Source organism: Notothenia rossii, assembly GCF_949606895.1.
Source record: "Notothenia rossii genome assembly, chromosome: 3".
Taxonomy (NCBI): domain Eukaryota; kingdom Metazoa; phylum Chordata; class Actinopteri; order Perciformes; family Nototheniidae; genus Notothenia; species Notothenia rossii.
This window is the reverse complement of record NC_136901.1, coordinates 24,740,025-24,758,416: the sequence shown is the minus strand read 5'-3', so window position 1 is coordinate 24,758,416 and position 18,392 is coordinate 24,740,025. Positions and strand designations below refer to the sequence as shown.

Below are 18,392 nucleotides of genomic sequence, written 5' to 3'. Positions count from 1 at the left end.
CAAAAGAAACAAAACCTGACATGAGTGAAAGCGATCCTTTCTGAGCTGAGGCTTGGCACGACCATTCGGAGAAACAAAAAAGACAAACTGACACAGGACAGGGGAGAAACAGGACTATTTAAACATGAGGTGAGTGGGAACAGGTGGAAACAATCAGGGGCGGGGCAGACACGGATGATGGCGGGAAAAACACACAAGGGGAGGAAGAAACAGGGCTTGAAATGAAAGAGAAGAGGTAAGTACAAAATAAAACAGGAAATGACAGACAAAATACATAAACATAACTAACAGATTTCACGAGACACAACATAAAGATAAAAGAAAACAAACTGTTTTGTTGGTGAATGACTTTGAGTTAGGCAACGTTAGTATACTACCTTAACTTTAGTATTAGAAGAAGTATAGTGTTCATCACGAAGGAACTTTCCTTTATTGACATGCTGTGTAACGAGATCTATTTTTATAAGTATGAAAACTATTTGAAGGGCTTTACAGGAAGTTGAATCTTGAAGAAATTACACACTATATGACTCAAATCCAGAATTTCTGACACAGTGAGGGAAACTATACGTGTTTTGAGGCCTCAGATACAATTTCTCATGTATTCTTGTGACTGTTTGAAGAGACTGTGATTTGGTCAGATGATTGTAGACTCTTTGAGTTTAACAATGTTCTTGTATGGAATGAATCATGTACTGAGGCAATACTGTCTTGACTGTCTAAAATGAGTTTCCAGTCAATCCCCAGGCAACAGGTGTTTAAAAAGCCATTGTTTTTCTATTGTATCAAATACAATGAAGCCTATCTTATTAGCCCTTTTCTTTTAATCTGAGCCCCAATCTCACCTTCCCATTTAAAGTTTGTAAATCCAACAGTGAAATAAAAAAGAACCGGTCAACACCTGATATTGCATCAACGCTAGACTGACCGAAACTGGGTAAATCTGGACTCAGCACAATTGAAGCAGCGTACTGTGTTGTTATTAACTTAGTCTTACGGTAAAGTGCATTCCTGCGACACTGTAGTCATGTTCACGCTCACTGAGGTGCAGCACAAAGCCACAGAGCCTGTGATTGTATCCATTGTGTCCAAATATGTCTCCACCCTGCATGTAGCACTTGCCAAACCTCTGAGGAGAAGAGAGTCTACAACACCGAGAACACAATCTATTGGCCCCGTCCTGCTACTGAGTCTTGTTGCATAAGAAGACTGAAGGTGATAAAGACGTGGGACATGTAGCGAGGGGCGCCATCCCCCTCATTTGTGCACTCGGGAGCTTTTCAGGGAAAAGCAGCGGGCCCGGTGTGTTTTATTGCTAATGCCTCAGTTACTTCCAAGGGCACTTAAAGGACCTCAATCATTGGACTTGCACTCCACTTGCTCACTTCAGACCCAGAGGAGGCCTCAGGAATGGGAGGGAGAGGCCCCCCGAGAGAATGTTGTTAGTGACCTTCTTCGGGCTGATTTAGGTGTTTTCTTTTTCAGTTCCCATTGAGCAACAGCAAGCAAGACAAATGTGAAAAAGGGAAAGTAGTAAAAGGGAAAGGGGGGGAAAGAGCAATGTTCTTCTTCTTCAATGTTTTTGTTCTTTGCTACCTAGGTCCTTCGTGGAAAAAGCAGCCAAGAGGACATCAGATAAATCAGGTAACCCATAGCAACAACATTGGTAGGACTGGGACTGGCCCTTGATATTCTTCCTGTTGCACAGTTTACCAAGCTCACCTTTTCGTACCTTTAAATGTTTTTCTTTACTTTTTTCTTTCATCTTTCTCAACTCTTTCCATCACCCAGAACACCCTCTCCTTCCTCCTCTGCCTCTATATCAAAGTGATTCCTTGAGCTATGGGGTCCTTCTTCCCCGGCAACAATGAGGCATTTGTTTGGCCACAAAAGCTACGACTTGAGGCCTATTATCCCAGCCTGGATACAGTATAAGGGAAAGAGTTATATTGGGAGAAATAATGGGATGAATGGGATGAAAGGGCAAGAATGTGAGAAAATTAAAGAAGTGAGGAAAACAGGAATAACAGCAAGGACTCATTACATTTTAAATTGGTAATCCAGCCAGTAGGTGAGCACATTTCCATTAACCTGCAGTGGGATTACTTCCTGCAGGTTTATGGGTTATTGCTTCCTCTCCCATTGCTGTAGCTTCTATTGTTCAGCCTCAGTGTGAAGTCAAAAACACTGCAGTGCCAAAAGCCCGACCACTGGTATCGACAATGCTTGTTATTGTGTCTTGGTATTTGGCAACTACTGGAAAACATATATTGTAAAATATTAGTAAGGAGCAGCATAGCAACTTTTAACATAAATAGTGAACTATAGTATTGATCTCAATCTCTCAATCTTCAGTAGGAATATAATGATTTAAAAGGGCAGTTCTTCTTGTTTTTGTTCATTATATGTGGACAATACCGTGGCACGTAGGTGCAAAAGTGCTACAAATGGCCCAAAACACCTCCATTAGGAGTGTTATGCCCCACCCTTAAAATGGCCCAATGGGAACAGAGAGTGAAAACTCATACTATACAGAGATGCGAAACCAATATAAATCTATTTTAGTAGACCTCAACAATGGAATTATGATCAGTAGAAATGGCCATGACATGGGACCTTTTAAATAAAGGATCCGCGTACATCTTCCAACACTGTTCATATGACATGATGCGTAAATTGGGTAAATATTTAGCAAATATACATGTTTCAGAAATACATATTAACAATAATACGCAGGCAGTTGCATGTTATGACGAAGCCTCTGAAGTATTTTGAAAAGGTTAGAAAGTGTTGAAGTGCTGAGTGCATAGACATCCTGTTGCTTTGCTGGACGCGGAGGGGACATTTCCCAGCAGACCACAGAACATTGCGTCTCCATGCATCAGCAGGCATGATAACAACACACCCACTTTACACGATCACCCACATCTCGAGTGCCCATCCCCGACTGAAGACCCCCAACTCTGGACTGTAAACCAGCTGCGTTTTGCGAGACACTTTTCCGGAGCTTTCCTGCAGGAGAGGGATCCTGCGTCATTTAAGTTGATCTTAGAGAAGGACACTTTGTTTGCAAACCATGGCAAACTCCGGTATTCAGCTGTTGGGGTTTTTCATGTCTTTAGTTGGCATTTCTGGACTGATCATCGGGACTATCCTGCCGCAGTGGAAGATGTCTGCGTACATCGGTGACAACATCATCACAGCCGTGGCCATGTACCAGGGACTGTGGATGTCCTGCGCGTTCCAAAGTACCGGACAGCTCCAGTGTAAGATCTACGACTCCATTCTGCAGCTCGACAGTAAGTAGTGTGATTGTGGAGTAGTCGATAATGTCCAGTGGTGTAACTAAGTAACTAAGTAGATTTAATCAAGAACTGTACAGAAGTACAATTTTGAGGTACTTGAGTATTTCAACTTTTTGGATGTATCTTACCCCACTACAATTCGGAGGGTAAACAGTGTTCTTTCAATCTACTATATTTATGTAATACATTTGGTTACTTTGCAGATTTGGATCAATTATGTTAGATATAATAAACTCTTAAATCAGACTTTAGTTACACCTGGAGTAAATTCACAAGCTACCCTGCAGTATACACAGTCATTACAACTAGCTGCACCTTTACCATCTTTGAGAACACTTTAATGATCAATAATTATAAAACATAAAATATATATTATGCATAACATGTACTTTTACTTTCGGTACTTAAGTCTATTTTGATGCCAATACTTTTGTACTTGAGTAACAATTTTGATTGCAGGACTTGAACAGAGAATGTTTGGCCCTCTTGTACTTCTACTTTTACTTCAGTATAACATTGGAGTACTTTTTCGATCTCTGATGATGACATGTCAATCACTGGTTTTAAAGCAACAGGTTGGATTGATTTTCCCACAGGGACTTATTCATGGCAACACACCTGGAGACACACCTGGTGAAACACCTGAATGAGACCTCAATGGAGCACACTGTTATCTCTGATTAAGTTCCCCACCTCAGGGTACCTCCTCCTCATCACTCCATTATTACTAACCACACTATTATCAGCAGTAACAGTCCACTGTGATCTGTCACTACAGGGGGACATTGTCTCTTTCGCAAGTGACCGATTCCTTAGGAAAAGTCACAAGGGAAAGATTTATATTTATTTCTGAAAGCATTCCTTCTAATCCTCACCCACACATTGTCTCATTCTGGGAAACCCACCCACCTCACCTCCAGCCATGGGACTCACTTCAACAGACAAAAATACTGTAGAGTTATCCAAATTCAAGAGCTAATTCTGTGACTCATCTCTTTGAGCATATATAACCTAAAGATTATACATTGTCACTATGGCCGTGCCTTTGTGGAAATATAAGTGATAAAAGGCGCAACTACGTACCTCGTTTTCCCAGGTTATCCCAAGAGATGCGTTACTGAGAACTTTGTTGACACTTCTGTTCCCAACTATGATGAATACGCCACAACAGTTGTTGCCTATTCCTAAAAAAGTGGACTCTACAATGACATACACATACTAACAATGGCTTCAGAACATAGTTCATTCAAAAACTGGAAGTTGATGTTTTCAACAATTGAATACCCATTATCCTGGACAAACACTACTTTTTAGATGATTTTCATTTAAAACTGATAATTTCTCTGCTGATGTATCCAATACAAAACATTATTTTCTTTTGTGTGTGATTCACACACTACCTACTGTACTGTGTGCTCTGCCTACAGCAAGCTTGATGCTCAGCTGGATTAGTCAGGAATTGGGCCTCAGACCCCCCAATGTCCTTATTTCCATCAGTCTGTGATAGTATACTATGCACAGGTGTTTTGGAAGGGATTGGAACTACAATACTATTAAAAGAACAATATTAACCTTTTTTCCATAAAGTATTGTCATCAGTGTTTAAAAAAGGCCCTTTTGAAAAATACATTGTTCAGACTGCTAAATAAAGTTTAAAGTTTTACCAAATTACACGTTAATAGAGACCCACAATCTATTTTTCTAGTGGGCTGTGGCCTAATGGATTACCTGTAGATCGTAATTTTCTTAAATCATGTTTTTCCTTAGTACAGCTGGTATGACTTTCATTAAATACAGTATGTCAACATACATTTGCTATACAGAATTGAGAAAGCTAAAGTAGCCTCTACCACTTTGAAGTATTAAACAAATATTATGTATCCCATTATAGAGTAGGAGTGGACATTGAAATCAATATAAAATACATATTTATGTAATTTAAGTTAAATAACAAATATTACACAAACGTTTTTAAAAAAAAATATAATCTCTGTTAAATGAAAATAAGATAAGATGATATATAAATATAACTTGTTATCTGTTATTGTAGGCATACAAAGTGGTATGTTTGGTAACTTTCAGTAACCAGCAGTGAGTACTGTATGTACGAAGTAATCAAAACCAATCTAGTGTCTTCACGTCTCTTGTTCTCAGTGAATAGCAGCAGATGTGCAACATTTGTGTCGACACTACAGAGTTTCCTCACACAGCTCAGTGACAACAATGAGAGCAGTGTTTTAGCTCCAATCCAGGATACTGTGCATCCTGCTCTCTATCTGCATTTACTATATAATCCAGGCTATTGTTCCCCATGTCTCGCTACTTCATAGAGTTACCCCTCTCCTCTGCACTGTCCTCCCCCGTGTCCATCTACTGCCTCTCTTGGTGGAGGGGTTTGTTTGTTTGGGCTGGGCAGGGATGGCCTAGACTGGCACAGACTGGTTCTAGGTGGACCGAGGGGGAGAGACAAAGGGGGGACTCACACTGTGATAGGTTTATAGCCTGAGGAGGGGCAATGACAGATAAGGGGTCCGGCAATGTTTCAGCAGGCCTCCACCTCTAATTAAACGGCAACAAACGGGCAGAGACAGTGGGAGAAGAAAGAGTGTGTGATGTGTTTTTTTCTTTCTGTTTGTGCGTCCATGTGTATCCCATGGTTTCGCTTCCAGGAACAGCTCACATTCAAATGTCCTGACAGCCTAATGTGAGCATACTTCACAACCCCTGGACACACACATAAAGCCTCACTGAAAGGCTGAGGTCTGTTTATTCTTCATTATTTATCAGTTTGTGACTTTATATGAACTTTTTATGCTGTATTTTCAAGATACAGTGCACTCCCACGATCTCCAAAAGCCATCTCTCCACTACCTTCCCTAATGGAACCAACACAGTCTTTGTGTACTTTTCTCATTCTTCATATTTTTTTCCTTTCCTCTCTGCCCCAGGTTCACTTCAGGCCACTCGTGCCCTGATGATAGTTGGCATCATTGTGTCCATCGCAGGCCTGGGTGTGGCCTGTATGGGAATGAAGTGCACCACCTGTGGAGGGAACAACAAACTGCGCAAGTCCCGCGTCGCCATGACAGGAGGCATCATCCTGCTGGTGGGAGGTGAGGAAGCCATCGTGATGTTTGATGACATGCAGATGGATGAAAATTAAAAGGATACACAACATAAAGGTGTTGTTCCAGCACGGAGGACTGCTGCTGTGTGTGGGACTACAAATGTCACTCCAACTCGTACATGTTTGCAATTTAGTTGAGACTATGTGACTGGGCTTTAGCATCTTAATCACTTGATTTTTTTCCAAATTTTTCATTATACCAGTCATTTTTTTGTCTGTAGGTCTGAAACACTGCCAACCTTAAAACTAGACTTAGAGTCCATGAAATCCGTCGGTGAGGCTGTAGTAGGGCACTTAGAGCAAATACTGCTGGTAAACACTTCAAAATGTCTTAACAAAATATATACACTGCTTTCAAATGCTAAAATGGGGGACTTCAAGTAAAGTATCATTAGGAACATCTCACAATACCACAAAATAAATGAAACATTTAAACTTGGTGATACAGTTCACCAAATTCTTTAGGAAACATACACTCATTTTACAATATTAGGCAATCTCAAATTAAATACTTTGTTAAGCCATCCTCTCTTTGTTGTGATATTTCAGTTTGGATAGAATTTGTGGGCCATCTAATAGGGAAATCCCTAGGACTGCACTGCTAGTGTGGCTACAAAGCTTTTAACTTATAAACCTTCCAGCTAGTAAAGTAAAAACAAATATATTGACAAATGAGCAGCTGGAATGGTGATGAGAAAAGTGTGGTGACCATATCATTTTTCAGTCTACACGTTTCTGCTTTTTGTTTCCACATGCCACTGTACACTATGGAATTGGGACTTACACTAATCCATATTCATTTATTAGTATGGAAAAAATGACCAGTTTCATAATATTACATCAAAGCTTAGCTTGTTATCACATCCTTGCTAGATCTAGAGCACATCATACAATAAGTAGGAGGAAGTGTGATCCATTGTCCAAAAATCTTTCCTCCCACTCCTGTGCTGCAGCCCTGAATGAATAAGTCCATTACTCCTGGCACTGTTTCTGACATAAGAGGTCTAACGGGCTCCGAAGAGAACAGAAACACTAAAGGCTAATTGTACTGGAGTCAATAGCTCGCCGCCTGGTGACTATAAAAGCATGTCTCCCCTCTCAGGGTTTGATGTTGTGTCGATGGACTGATTGATCTTTGTTGTTGGCTTTCTGTCTTCTCAGGGCTGTGTGCCATCGTAGCGTGCTCCTGGTTCGCTCATAATGTGATCCGGGCTTTCTACAATCCCTACACTCCAGTCAACACCAAGTGAGTAACACAGTGTGTCCAAGAACTGTCATTAGTTTTACATGATCACATAATTGCTATTCCCATTCTTTACAAAAGTTAAAAAGACACAATTGAGTCCCTTCAGATATGAAACTTCAGGCTAAACAGATAGTTTAGTTTAGCATAGCATGATGAGTGAAACAGGGGAAAACAAATACCCTGGCTCCATCCAAAGGTAATCTAATCTACTTAATCCACAATTAAGTAATTATGACACATTGTTGTGTTACAGTAATGTGCTGCACTATTGTCACTTGTCGCTGTTTCCTGTGTTATGCTAAGCTAATTCAAATGTAATTGACCGATAAAACAGTGGTATGTGGCATGTTTCCTAAAATGTTGAACAATTATTTTTAGTAGGCCAACTATTTTTAAGGTCCTTTCCAGGTAGATTTGACCACTAATGCAATACAGTTTAAAGGCAGGTATTGCACTATTTAAATCATTATATTTATTTGACACGTATTGTTGATGTCACTTAATGAAGCATTATAAAATATAATTGAGTCTTTAGAAATGTTGGCTGTTGATACTTTAGTATATTCGGCCAATACTACTGTAATAAGTTAACATTCAAATGCATATCTTTTATTTATAATCAATAAATTACATTTATTTTAATTACCCATTTGGCCAACCTCTCTCGTGTCCCAGGTTTGAGTTTGGCGCGGCCATCTTCATCGCCTGGGGCGGCTCCCTGCTGGACGTTTTGGGCGGAGCCATGTTGGCTGCTTCCTGTCCGCGAAAAAAACAAGTGGCCAAGTACCCGTCCATGGGCGGCTCTCGCAGCGGTCCGCCGAGCAGCACTAAAGAATATGTGTGAGAGCGCCCCCTACAGCTCGGGACTCCAACAGAAGCTGTCAAAGAAGCTCCTCCCTGCTTTTTCACCAGCGAAGAAAACCGAAGGTGTACAGGAAGTTGTGAATCATAGAGGCAAAGAATTACTGACTTTGTTTTCTTTTTTTCGTCAGGCTGACCTTTGATAACCCCTTGATTATGACGCAGCACTCAATTGTTTCATGAATGATGTCCCGCACCCCGTCGACACATTCCACAATTGTTTACAAGTGACCTTCACAAACACATTATAATTGGATCCCCCTGATTAATAGACAGGCACTTGGGGTGTAACCTGTTGAATTGTAGCCTGAATAGTGGATTGTAGCCAACGATAGCATCTCCGTGTTAGCACCAGCGTCTGTTAGCGTTTGCCATGTAATTGAAAGTAATCAATTCCAGTTTGGTGTCTAGGCTGCGACTCAGGGGCTCCGTACAACAGAGACACATGGTGACAAAACATTGTTTTATATTAACTGTTGATGGTTTTAAAATAGACATTATGATGAGCAGGGTGTGATTTCACACACAGGCCTTTTACTACAACACTCACTACAGGCCTCTTCATACCAGTCCGCTACAAACCCTGCTCACATATGAAATATTTTATTATCTAGTCACCGTGCTGTTTTTACTCTAATAGCTTCCGTATCAGTAACTATGAGAACAAACTGCCTCTATTTATTTTTTACAAATGTAGGATGAAGTTTTGGCTCTTCTAAAGGTAGATCACTGTGGCCCAGTTCTAGCTTTTGGATATTATAAAGTCATTTTTCTATTGTGATGTTTTGAGCTCTGAACAGTGTCGACTGTTTTTTATATGGCATAGTTTTATACACTTGGCTCATTTAGCAGATAATGAGAAATGAGTGAAAGAATGTCCAACAGTACTTAAATAATAAACATATTGAAACATTGTTAATGGTGTGCTGGTCATAGTGATTGATTGTATAGAAATAAAGAATATTAGAGAGCAACAAGAATACAACCTTCTTTTCCACCGAACTTTTTTAATTTATGATTTTACCGTTACTTAAATGTGATGAGAATTGTTTTGCTTTGTGTTGCTTTACTTGCATGTTAGAGCCTGACTTGAGACTGACACAAGAGGTATTTCCAGATACATCTGCTGAAGGAGGAAAGATTCCAGTATTAATATACTATATTTGTACCTCACATTAAAGTAATTTGTGCTGTGAGCAACTTGAAAACATTGAGAGCTTATAGGGAGATTGTAGTAACTAAACCAAAATATGTGCCTTGTCCCAATTCTTAAATGAGGAAAACTATGTAATTTTAAGAAGTTTTATTCTGTATCAGACACAAATTAATGTTTGAACCAGAGATATTTTGTGATTTTTAAAACATGTTTGAAGAAGCAATTTTAGGATACAGTATTTAAGTGTGTTTACTACTCAATATCTTGGCTATCATTTGCATTAAGCACTTCACACAACTGTAATATTCAGCTTTAAAAAAGCGCTACGTAATAAGTCCAGCCTCGGCATGACTGTACTGATGTCATCCTCAATGAAAAAAAAAGGCAATTCATGTTTTTACATGAGCCTCACCAGAATTTATTTTCCCACATGAAATATGTATCTCACCTGCAGCTAAATGTATTTTCTATTTTCCTGTTATTCTAGAGGGAATAGAGCATGTAAAAAAACCTTTACACATTTTGGTTATGGTGTCAAGTTTTGAACCACATATTCACAATTTCAATGAGTGAAACGTTTTTTCCAGTTAGGAATGAAAATGCTAGGTCTTCCTATGTGAACGTTATGTTAGAGTTAAAATAACAGCAGCTAAGTTAGCAACAAATGCATCAAAACGACAGAGTCCACAAAGATTCGTCTTTTATTTCCAAAGATGCATCATGAAAAATGGACCATTTCCATGCAAATGGTAGTAGCCACAACTGCAGACAATAATCTCAGAGTCAGAGACTGGGAAATGCAGTGAGGCAAAAGAGTAAAGTGATCTAGTAACAATTTCACAGCCAAAAAAGTAACATCAGCATGAGCCTCTACAGACAACAGCATCTCATCTCAAAGTCCACTGCAATCTTTAAAAAAAAACAACTCGAAAAACATCAGAGTTAAGATTGTCTCAGCAGTGAGCGCTAACTATAGAGTGCTGCGTGTTCTCATGATCTCATACTGTGATTGTAAAGTTCACCTGAACCGGTAAGACACTATGACGCCATCGAGCAGAGTACTGCTGTAAATATGAATACAAAGTAAGTGTTTCCTCAATTCCTTTCGATAATCAATCTGATAAATATAATTTGGCAATTTAAATAAGTAGAACTATACATGTCTCGAAAACCCTGCCTTTAAGAACAAAACCTCCATAAATAATTGTTGTTTAAGATATTTTGTCTGCCGAGCCAGCAAACAACGAGCTTAGGAAAATGTCGACTCAGCGTTATCTAAAGAGCATAACAGCGCTGTGGTTTGAACTACATAGCCCTTAATAAGAGGATGCCAGTGTTGATGCTTTTTCAACAGACTCCATGCATAGAACATGTCACTGCACATAACAGGCATTCCCACAAAAGTGCACCATTTTGAAAAAAACATAATAAATCTCAGTAATAGAGGACCGAAGCAATTTCCATTCAGGAACGAGTAAAAAACATGTAGAAGCCATAACAACACAACCATTATTTTTCCAAACAATAAATAATTAGCAGTAGTTTTTTTTCTATTTCCTGTAAATACAAGCTTTCATCCACCGGATATTAGGACACCACTTGAATCAGTGTGAGAGTGATAGTCCTTGCACAACGAAAGTTTAACATTTCACCTGTGTGTGACACGTTAACAGTGTTCCGCCACACGACCAAATCGCAGACGATCTCACCGGAAAACAAGCAGGTGAGAAGCCGCTTCTCTTCGAAACTCAGTGCAACTTTAGAAATGTAGCCCTTTTTAAGAAGCTCTGAAAAATATAGACACTTTCTCCAAAACCGTTGCTGATAATCTACCGCCAAGGTATAGAGTAGAGAGCGATGCAAAACAATTCATTCACAGTCTGACTTAAATAAACACTATGTACAATCAGGGGTCTAGGCTTCAGCTGCCGCTAAATCAGCCGTTTTTTGGTGCCTTTTGTCTGAGCCAAACGGAGGCTTCAGGAGGACACACGACAGGATCAAGGCCAACATCACCCACGTTGAGATTTGGCGTCCTGGGAGATTTAGAGATTTTGTTTTACATGGCACTTCTTGGTGAAGTTTAGGAGATGGGCGATACAGGACACTGGCCGTTGTTGTTCATGATGTCATCCAAGTCTTCATCGTCCATGTCCACTAAAGAGGACGAAAAGGCAAAGGTCAGGGATGTGGGCCTCTAAGTAAAAGAATACTTAAAAAAAAAAAATGTAGAGACATGTTCACATCAACATCCCATAATATGCATCACAATTTGTATTTCTCTTTTGGTAATTTCCCCCACAAAACTAACCAATATAATTGATTGCTGCTCCAAGCCCTTCTTATACTCAAGCAACAATTTGGGGACAGTGTGATGTTAAAAGCAGATCTGTATTCACAACTGCTCTTTTTCATAAATATCATAATGACATAAAGCCTCTCATTAAAAAGAACATATGTTACTCCCTTGTTTACCAAATGAGTGTTTTAGTTTCACGATAAAGCTGGAAAAAATATCCTCTTTGTAGAGACTTCAAATTTGTTTTTGCCGTGTGGTCTTATTATGTAATATCAAAAGTACTGATTTGTAAAGACATTTGACTTTTCTTACTGTTTGTCTGTGTCTTGCTTTTCAAAAGAGCTCACATAACCACATTTACTGTATCCTCCCTGAATTTGCCTCAAGTGAACTTCATGAATGATTTTAAGATAAAAAATGGTTTTGCACCATATAGCCCCAGCATACAGCTGTTGAGTTATACTATTTAAATCTTACTGCGTGCAATGTCAGATCATAGAAGAACACACATTTAACCATTCCCTGATCTGGACTTCAACTTGCAACCTTTCTGAAAACTAATTTTAATGAATTTCTGTTTTACCTTTGTGCCATATTTTCTTATTACGAGGGTCAAGTGAGGTTAATTCTTTTTCTATTATTGGTATACCACCTTTAAACCTTGTTTTGAAAGGTGCTATATAAAAGCAACATTATTTTGCATGTCATGTTTTATTGTAAAATTGTCCAAAGTGGTTATATCTTCAATAGCATACTTATATTTATTTATATTATCTATGGAAATGTCAATACTGGTCTATTTGGTGTCATATTTATAAGTGCATGTTATACTGTTTGTACTACCTTTATAGTGTATTCAATAGTTATAATATAGTGTTTACCTATTAATGCTGTTTATAGCTCCTTTTGCCGTCATAATGATATACTTATATTATTTCTACAGTGGTTTACTGCTTCTCTTGCAATCATGTTTGGATGTATTTTGTGGTCTATTTAATCTATGATCTGTCATTATAATAAATTAATGTATACACTATACATTAATTATGTATGTGTGTGGCTGTTGTGCGTGTCACTGTCATGTTTCTCATCTATGCAAACAGACAAAGCAGCAGTCACACACCTTTCTTGGTTCGACCAATCTGGCCCAGTTTGGGGGCCCTCTGCCCCAGTCTCTGAGGGTTGGCCCCCCCTCCATCCCCGTTGACCTGGGGGTGTCCCGGGTTATACTGGCCCGCCGGACCCGGCTGCCGGGGCGGCCCGCTGGGGGGGATGAGCTCCGGGATCCCTGAAGCTCCGTACATCTCTCCGGGGTGCGCCTTCTCCTGATTGGCCGCTAGATGTCCACACTGCCCAGGCTTTGTGTCGTGTCAAAAGGCTTCTCACTTCCGCAATGGCATTCAACAAAGAATGTATGAACGACACACGAAAGAATGCTGGAAATGACAGAGGGAAAGTCCTCGTAGCCTGTAAAAGAAAGTAAATACATTTGTCAAAAATAGCTCTCATGCGTCAGAGAGCGGCCGGCTGTGGACAAGTGCGCAACACTTCTGCGCTGTTTATACTGAAATAAAGGATGTTTTTCTAACATGTTTCCAGTCTTATACAATTAAAATGTGTAGCAAATGCCTCCATGGTCTGTATAATGGCAGAACAGCACAATAACGTGTGTACTGTTTGAGCTTCTCGCTATAATACACTGCTTTTCCGCCCTTTCTGAAATAAACATCTCTCTCTCTCTACAATCCTTTAGGAATACTGGTAAATATGGTTTATAATACCTCACCTTTTGTTCACTGAGGCCGCAGTATGAGCTGGATCCAGTGAGAGCGGCTCCTGACTGAGAACACTGTTGTTGTTTATCAGAGCTCTCTCCCTCTCTCTCTTGGCATAGCACCGGGGAAGCGTCGATTTAAAGGGGCCTCTCTCCCTTTGCTCTGCCTTGGGGATTTCCTCGTATTGTGTCTTGACTCATAGCGGCGTGGGGACGTCACGCCGTGCGGGTGATATAAGCGACAGTGCTGACTCTTCGGATAACATGGTGGAGGTGTGCCAAAGTTTCGAGGGTGCAGTGCGTAATTACGCACCTTCGGATGTGAGAGAGAGTGACTCAGGCGCCAGCCAATGACAGAGCTGCTCAGTAATCCCATTAGTGTGTTATATCAGAGGTAGCATTTAACTCACCTAACTGAAGTCCAACATGTCCAACCTGGTTCCGTTATTCAGTGATTTATTGACTGTATTGTTTGCTTGGTTGGTAATTTCTCATCAAATGCGGTTTCTTAAATGCACTTAAGATCTTTGTCAAAGTTTATTTCTACATTGATTTGAGTTATCCCGTACTGTAGACCCCTACCAATAATCTCTGCATCACATAACCATGACCTGTTCCTCAAATGGTGATATCTAGTTAATAATAACAGTTTTCTGATTTTTCTAGCTTGACTTTTTGTAAATATTATGCAAATTTCAAAAAGCAATTAACTTTGAATCTACTTAGTATGTACAAGCCATAACAGCAAGTCCTTAAACCCAATCAATGTACCAGTGTCACTACAAACTTCCACTGTGCAGCCAAACATTATTAAAACTTGTATTGGAGATCCAAACGCTTCCAAATATACCAAAACTCTGGAGGAAACCTTGGGATTGTAGCCTTTGCAGACCATTTACATGCACAAAAACGTATATAACACAGGAAAGGGAAAACCTAAAAAGCTTATTTAAAGTGGACCTATCATGCTATATTTGAAACATATATTGTAGGGCCAGACCTATATAAAACATGTATGTGAAGTTTTTTTTCAAAATACAAAACAGATCATGCATTTTAGCCATGCCTCTTTTCACTCTATTTGCTCTTTTCCAGCCCTGTTTTTGCAAGGGCTGATTCTGCTTTTGTAGCAGACTACAGCGCCACTTACAGGCCTGTCATATGTGCTACAGCGTCTCCAGTGCTTTCCAGCGGTCTCTCATTCCCCTGATAGGTGGAGAGATGCCCATATAGGCAGAGCACCCCATTTCTGACGTCAGAAAAATTCAAATAATAATCAGCTCCGTTGCAGCCCCGTTTTTAGAGATTTAGGTATGGAGTAAAAGAGAGAGGGTTGTGTTTTCTGACACTTGGTGAGTTCCCTGACACACCGGGGACACATACAAAAGTGCATTTTGCATGATAGGTCCCCTTTAAAAAACAAAACATTATGATTTTGTAAACACACAGCTAAATACAGTTGCAAGAAAAAGTATGTGAACCCTTTGGAATTACCTGGATTTCTGCATAAGTTGGTCATAAAATGTGTTCTGATCTGCACGTTTGAAGTTTGCAAAAGAGCACCTGGATGTTCCACAGCACTACTGGCAAAATATTCTGTGGACAGATGAAACCAAAGTTGAGTTGTTTGGAAGGAATACACAACGCTATGTGTGGAGAAAAAAAGGCCCAGCACACCAACATCAAAACCTCATCCCAACTGTGAAGTATGGTGGAGGGAGCATCATGGTTTGGAGCTGCTTTGCTGCCTCAGGGCCTGGACAGATTGCCATCATCGACGGAAAAATGAATTCTCAAGTTTATCAAGACATTTTGCTGGAGAACTTAAGGCCATCTGTCCACAAATTGAAGCTCAACAGAAGATGGGTGATGCAACAGGACAACGACCCAAAGCACAGAAGTAAATCAACAACAGAATGGCTTCAACAGAAGAAAATAGGCCTTCTGGAGTGGCCCAGTCAGAGACCTGACCTCAACCCAATTGAGATGCTGTGGCATGACCTCAAGAGAGCGATTCACACCAGACATCCCAAGAATATTGCTGAACTGAAACATTTTTGTAAAGAGGAATGGTCCAAAATTCCTCCTGACCGTTGTGCAGGTCTGATGCAACTATAGGAAGCGTTTGGTTGAGGTTATTGCTGCCAAAGGAGGGTCAACCAGTTATTAAATCCAAGGGTTCACATACTTTTTCCACCCTGAACTGTGAATGTTTACATGGTGTGTTCAATAAAAACATAAAAACATATAATTGTTTGTGTGGTTTTTAGCTTAAGCAGACTGTGTTTGTCTATTGTTGAGACTTAGATGAAGATCAGAACACATTTTATGACCAATTTATGCAGAAATCCAGGTAGTTCCAAAGGGTTCACTTTTTCTTGTAACTGTACTATCACAAATTTGCACAAGGCTTATTTTAGTACATTTCATTGTCACTATGACCACCAAACGAGTCTTAGGAACAAGTTTAACCGATTGTTTGTGTTTTTGTTCATCTACCTGCATGTGGGGAATGTGTAATCTATTATCTTCACACTGTAGGAATTAATCCATGCACATTTGAGAGATTACCCCCCACCAAAAATCCTCTTCTAGGCCTGCCAAGTCTGACCTGATCAAGGTTTGCAGCCCTCCGTGGTAGCTGGTTGGTATATAATTGAGAGTTTTTAGAACAATTAAACACTTTGTCAGGAACGCTGCCATCATGTCCAGGATCATAGGTGTTGCGTTCCTGCTCATCATTCTGGTGGATAACTTCAGCAGCACAGGCACATGTTAATTATTTCTTCATAATCTATCTTATCCTGACCGAAGACGGTTGTTTGGTCATGGAATATTGTTCCACACAAGTGATTTATTTTTCCACTGTGTGCAGCTTCACATGCAGGATTGCATGTGTCCAAAGTCCACATCCGCAAGTGCAGGTGCAGAGGTGAGTGTCCATTGGTCTGTCGTACATTTTGGTTAAAGATTTGTTAAAAACCAGCAAATAAATAGTTCCTAATCGGCTGTTATGATATTGTATTGGGGTCTTCAATAGGATTTAAAGATGGATTTTTTCTGCCAAAATAAATGGTGTAGTCCGCAGGTAAAGCAGCCAAAAGGCATTATAAGTGGTTATCACCTAAGTTGTTGTGTTCTGCATCTCGATGACCACCATGGTTCTCATTGCAGTTTCAACCAATGGAAAAATTATGTGTCGCAGCCCCCTTTTCCCCACAAACCACAAAGAAAAACAGAACCTGATTAAATGTCTTTGCAGCAAAACAAACCAACACAGCAGTGAGTGATTTTGTATGTGTGAAATACAGTGAGGAATTTCTCTTTTTTTGTGCTAATATTCAGTAAAAGATGTTTTAATTTATTGCCATTTATTCCTCCTTATTTCCAGCCTTAAAGGCAGCCTGCACCACACGGCGTCGTGCATTTCCAATCTCCATGATATGAATCAGTGGAATTATTTGGAGATAACAGGAGAGAAGACCTTGTCATGATCAATCGTTATCAATAACATTTCACACAAGATCATATTCTCAAATTATGTTAGCCATAACATCCCATGGCATGAAAGTACATCACAATATGTCTCACGTCCTCCTTGTATTGTAAAATAGCCTACTTTACATGTCAGTGACCTTAATTGTAAATAAATAATAAATAAATGTTCTATTAAAGACGCTTAGTTTGTTACGTTTGTTTATGTATGTTTGAATGTTAGTGGAGCATAGCAGTAGTTTGACATTATGGAAAATATGCTAACTCACTCTTTCCAAGATTTATATGAAAAGATCATTACATTGCATTACATTACATGTCAGACGCTTTTATCCAAAGCGACTTACATACTCAATACTGTGGGCAATCCCCACAGGAGCAATTTGGGGTGAAGTGTCTTGCCCAGGGACACAACGACATGTTTACTGCAGTGGGGTTTGAACCTGTGCTCCCCTGATCCGAACACCAACGCACAAACCACTGCACCACAGGCCTCATAGTTTTGTTTACTGAAATGGCTTCAAAATAAATTACAACATTGTTGAAAAGGGAGATATCTTAGTATCTCCACAAACGGCTAAAGAACTTTTTTTGCAATCAGACGCGACTAGGGAATTTTCCGGGAGATGTTCTTAAAGAGACAGGTGCTAAAATGGAGCGTTTCAGGCAAAGGGTGAAAAAAGCTATGTTCAGACAGACAGTATGAGAAAAATATTGTGTATTTTTACATTAAAGCTAGTACATTGGTCTAATATTGTCCCAAAATACAAGTATGAACCTGACAATAAGAAACATGTGTCCCCTTTAAAACAGTCACAGTTTCAGGCATATGCATACTATTCGTATTGCATAATATATTGTTCTGAAACCCTTTTGAATATGTTTTCAAATTGCATTGTCATTGTCAGTTTGACTCTGAATGATCATGTTCCACATTTTGGAGTGGATGTAATATATTTTAGACACCATGAATGTCACCTTTAAACCTGTGTGTGATCATCTGTGTCAGCTTCAGCCCTTATGGAAGAGGACACAATTTTTTTCTTGATAGGGGTAGGATTCACTCCCGTGTCACTCAGGAAAAAGGACAGTGAGACATCAGATATAACATATGCTGCCTTTTAATATG

At 39.7% G+C, this 18,392-nt stretch overlaps 2 protein-coding genes across 4 annotated transcripts; one reads left to right on the top strand and one right to left on the bottom strand.

The window, feature by feature from the left end:
* Nucleotides 1-109: 109 nt before the first annotated feature.
* Nucleotides 110-11,479, top strand: cldn7a (claudin 7a). 3 transcript variants are annotated; one of them, XM_079669694.1, is made up of 6 exons: nucleotides 110-129; nucleotides 1,601-1,644; nucleotides 3,123-3,299; nucleotides 6,254-6,418; nucleotides 7,594-7,678; nucleotides 8,354-11,479. In XM_079669694.1, exons 1-6 carry the CDS (start codon nucleotides 125-127, stop codon nucleotides 8,520-8,522), a joined length of 645 nt encoding a protein of 214 aa, XP_079525820.1. In that variant the 5' UTR covers nucleotides 110-124; the 3' UTR covers nucleotides 8,523-11,479. The 3 variants fall into 3 exon arrangements, with proteins under 3 accessions (XP_079525820.1, XP_079525819.1, XP_079525821.1); XM_079669693.1 differs by lacking the exons at nucleotides 110-129; nucleotides 1,601-1,644 and adding an exon at nucleotides 2,570-2,680; XM_079669695.1 differs by lacking the exons at nucleotides 110-129; nucleotides 1,601-1,644 and having other exon boundaries at nucleotides 2,696-3,299.
* Nucleotides 10,379-14,066, bottom strand: LOC307032027 (uncharacterized protein). The gene is made up of 3 exons (XM_079669699.1): nucleotides 13,781-14,066; nucleotides 13,118-13,461; nucleotides 10,379-11,852 (listed from the first exon to the last, which is right to left on the bottom strand). Exons 2-3 carry the CDS (start codon nucleotides 13,296-13,298, stop codon nucleotides 11,779-11,781), a joined length of 255 nt encoding a protein of 84 aa, XP_079525825.1. The 5' UTR covers nucleotides 13,299-13,461; nucleotides 13,781-14,066; the 3' UTR covers nucleotides 10,379-11,778.
* Between the last annotated feature and the right edge of the window lie 4,326 nt (nucleotides 14,067-18,392).

What these genes read in the sequence shown, in the direction of transcription:
- cldn7a (XM_079669693.1), top strand. Translation starts at nt 2,599, where the DNA reads ATGGCCATGACATGGGACCTTTTAAATAAAGGATCCGCGTACATCTTC. An exon ending in TGACATGATGCGTAAATTGG is followed by an intron (nt 2,681 to 3,122) that starts GTAAATATTTAG and finishes TCATGTCTTTAG; the next exon opens with TTGGCATTTCTGGACTGATC. An exon ending in CTCCATTCTGCAGCTCGACA is followed by an intron (nt 3,300 to 6,253) that starts GTAAGTAGTGTG and finishes TCTCTGCCCCAG; the next exon opens with GTTCACTTCAGGCCACTCGT.
- LOC307032027 (XM_079669699.1), bottom strand. Translation starts at nt 13,298, where the DNA reads ATGTACGGAGCTTCAGGGATCCCGGAGCTCATCCCCCCCAGCGGGCCG. An exon ending in GATTGGTCGAACCAAGAAAG is followed by an intron (nt 11,853 to 13,117) that starts GTGTGTGACTGC and finishes CGTCCTCTTTAG; the next exon opens with TGGACATGGACGATGAAGAC.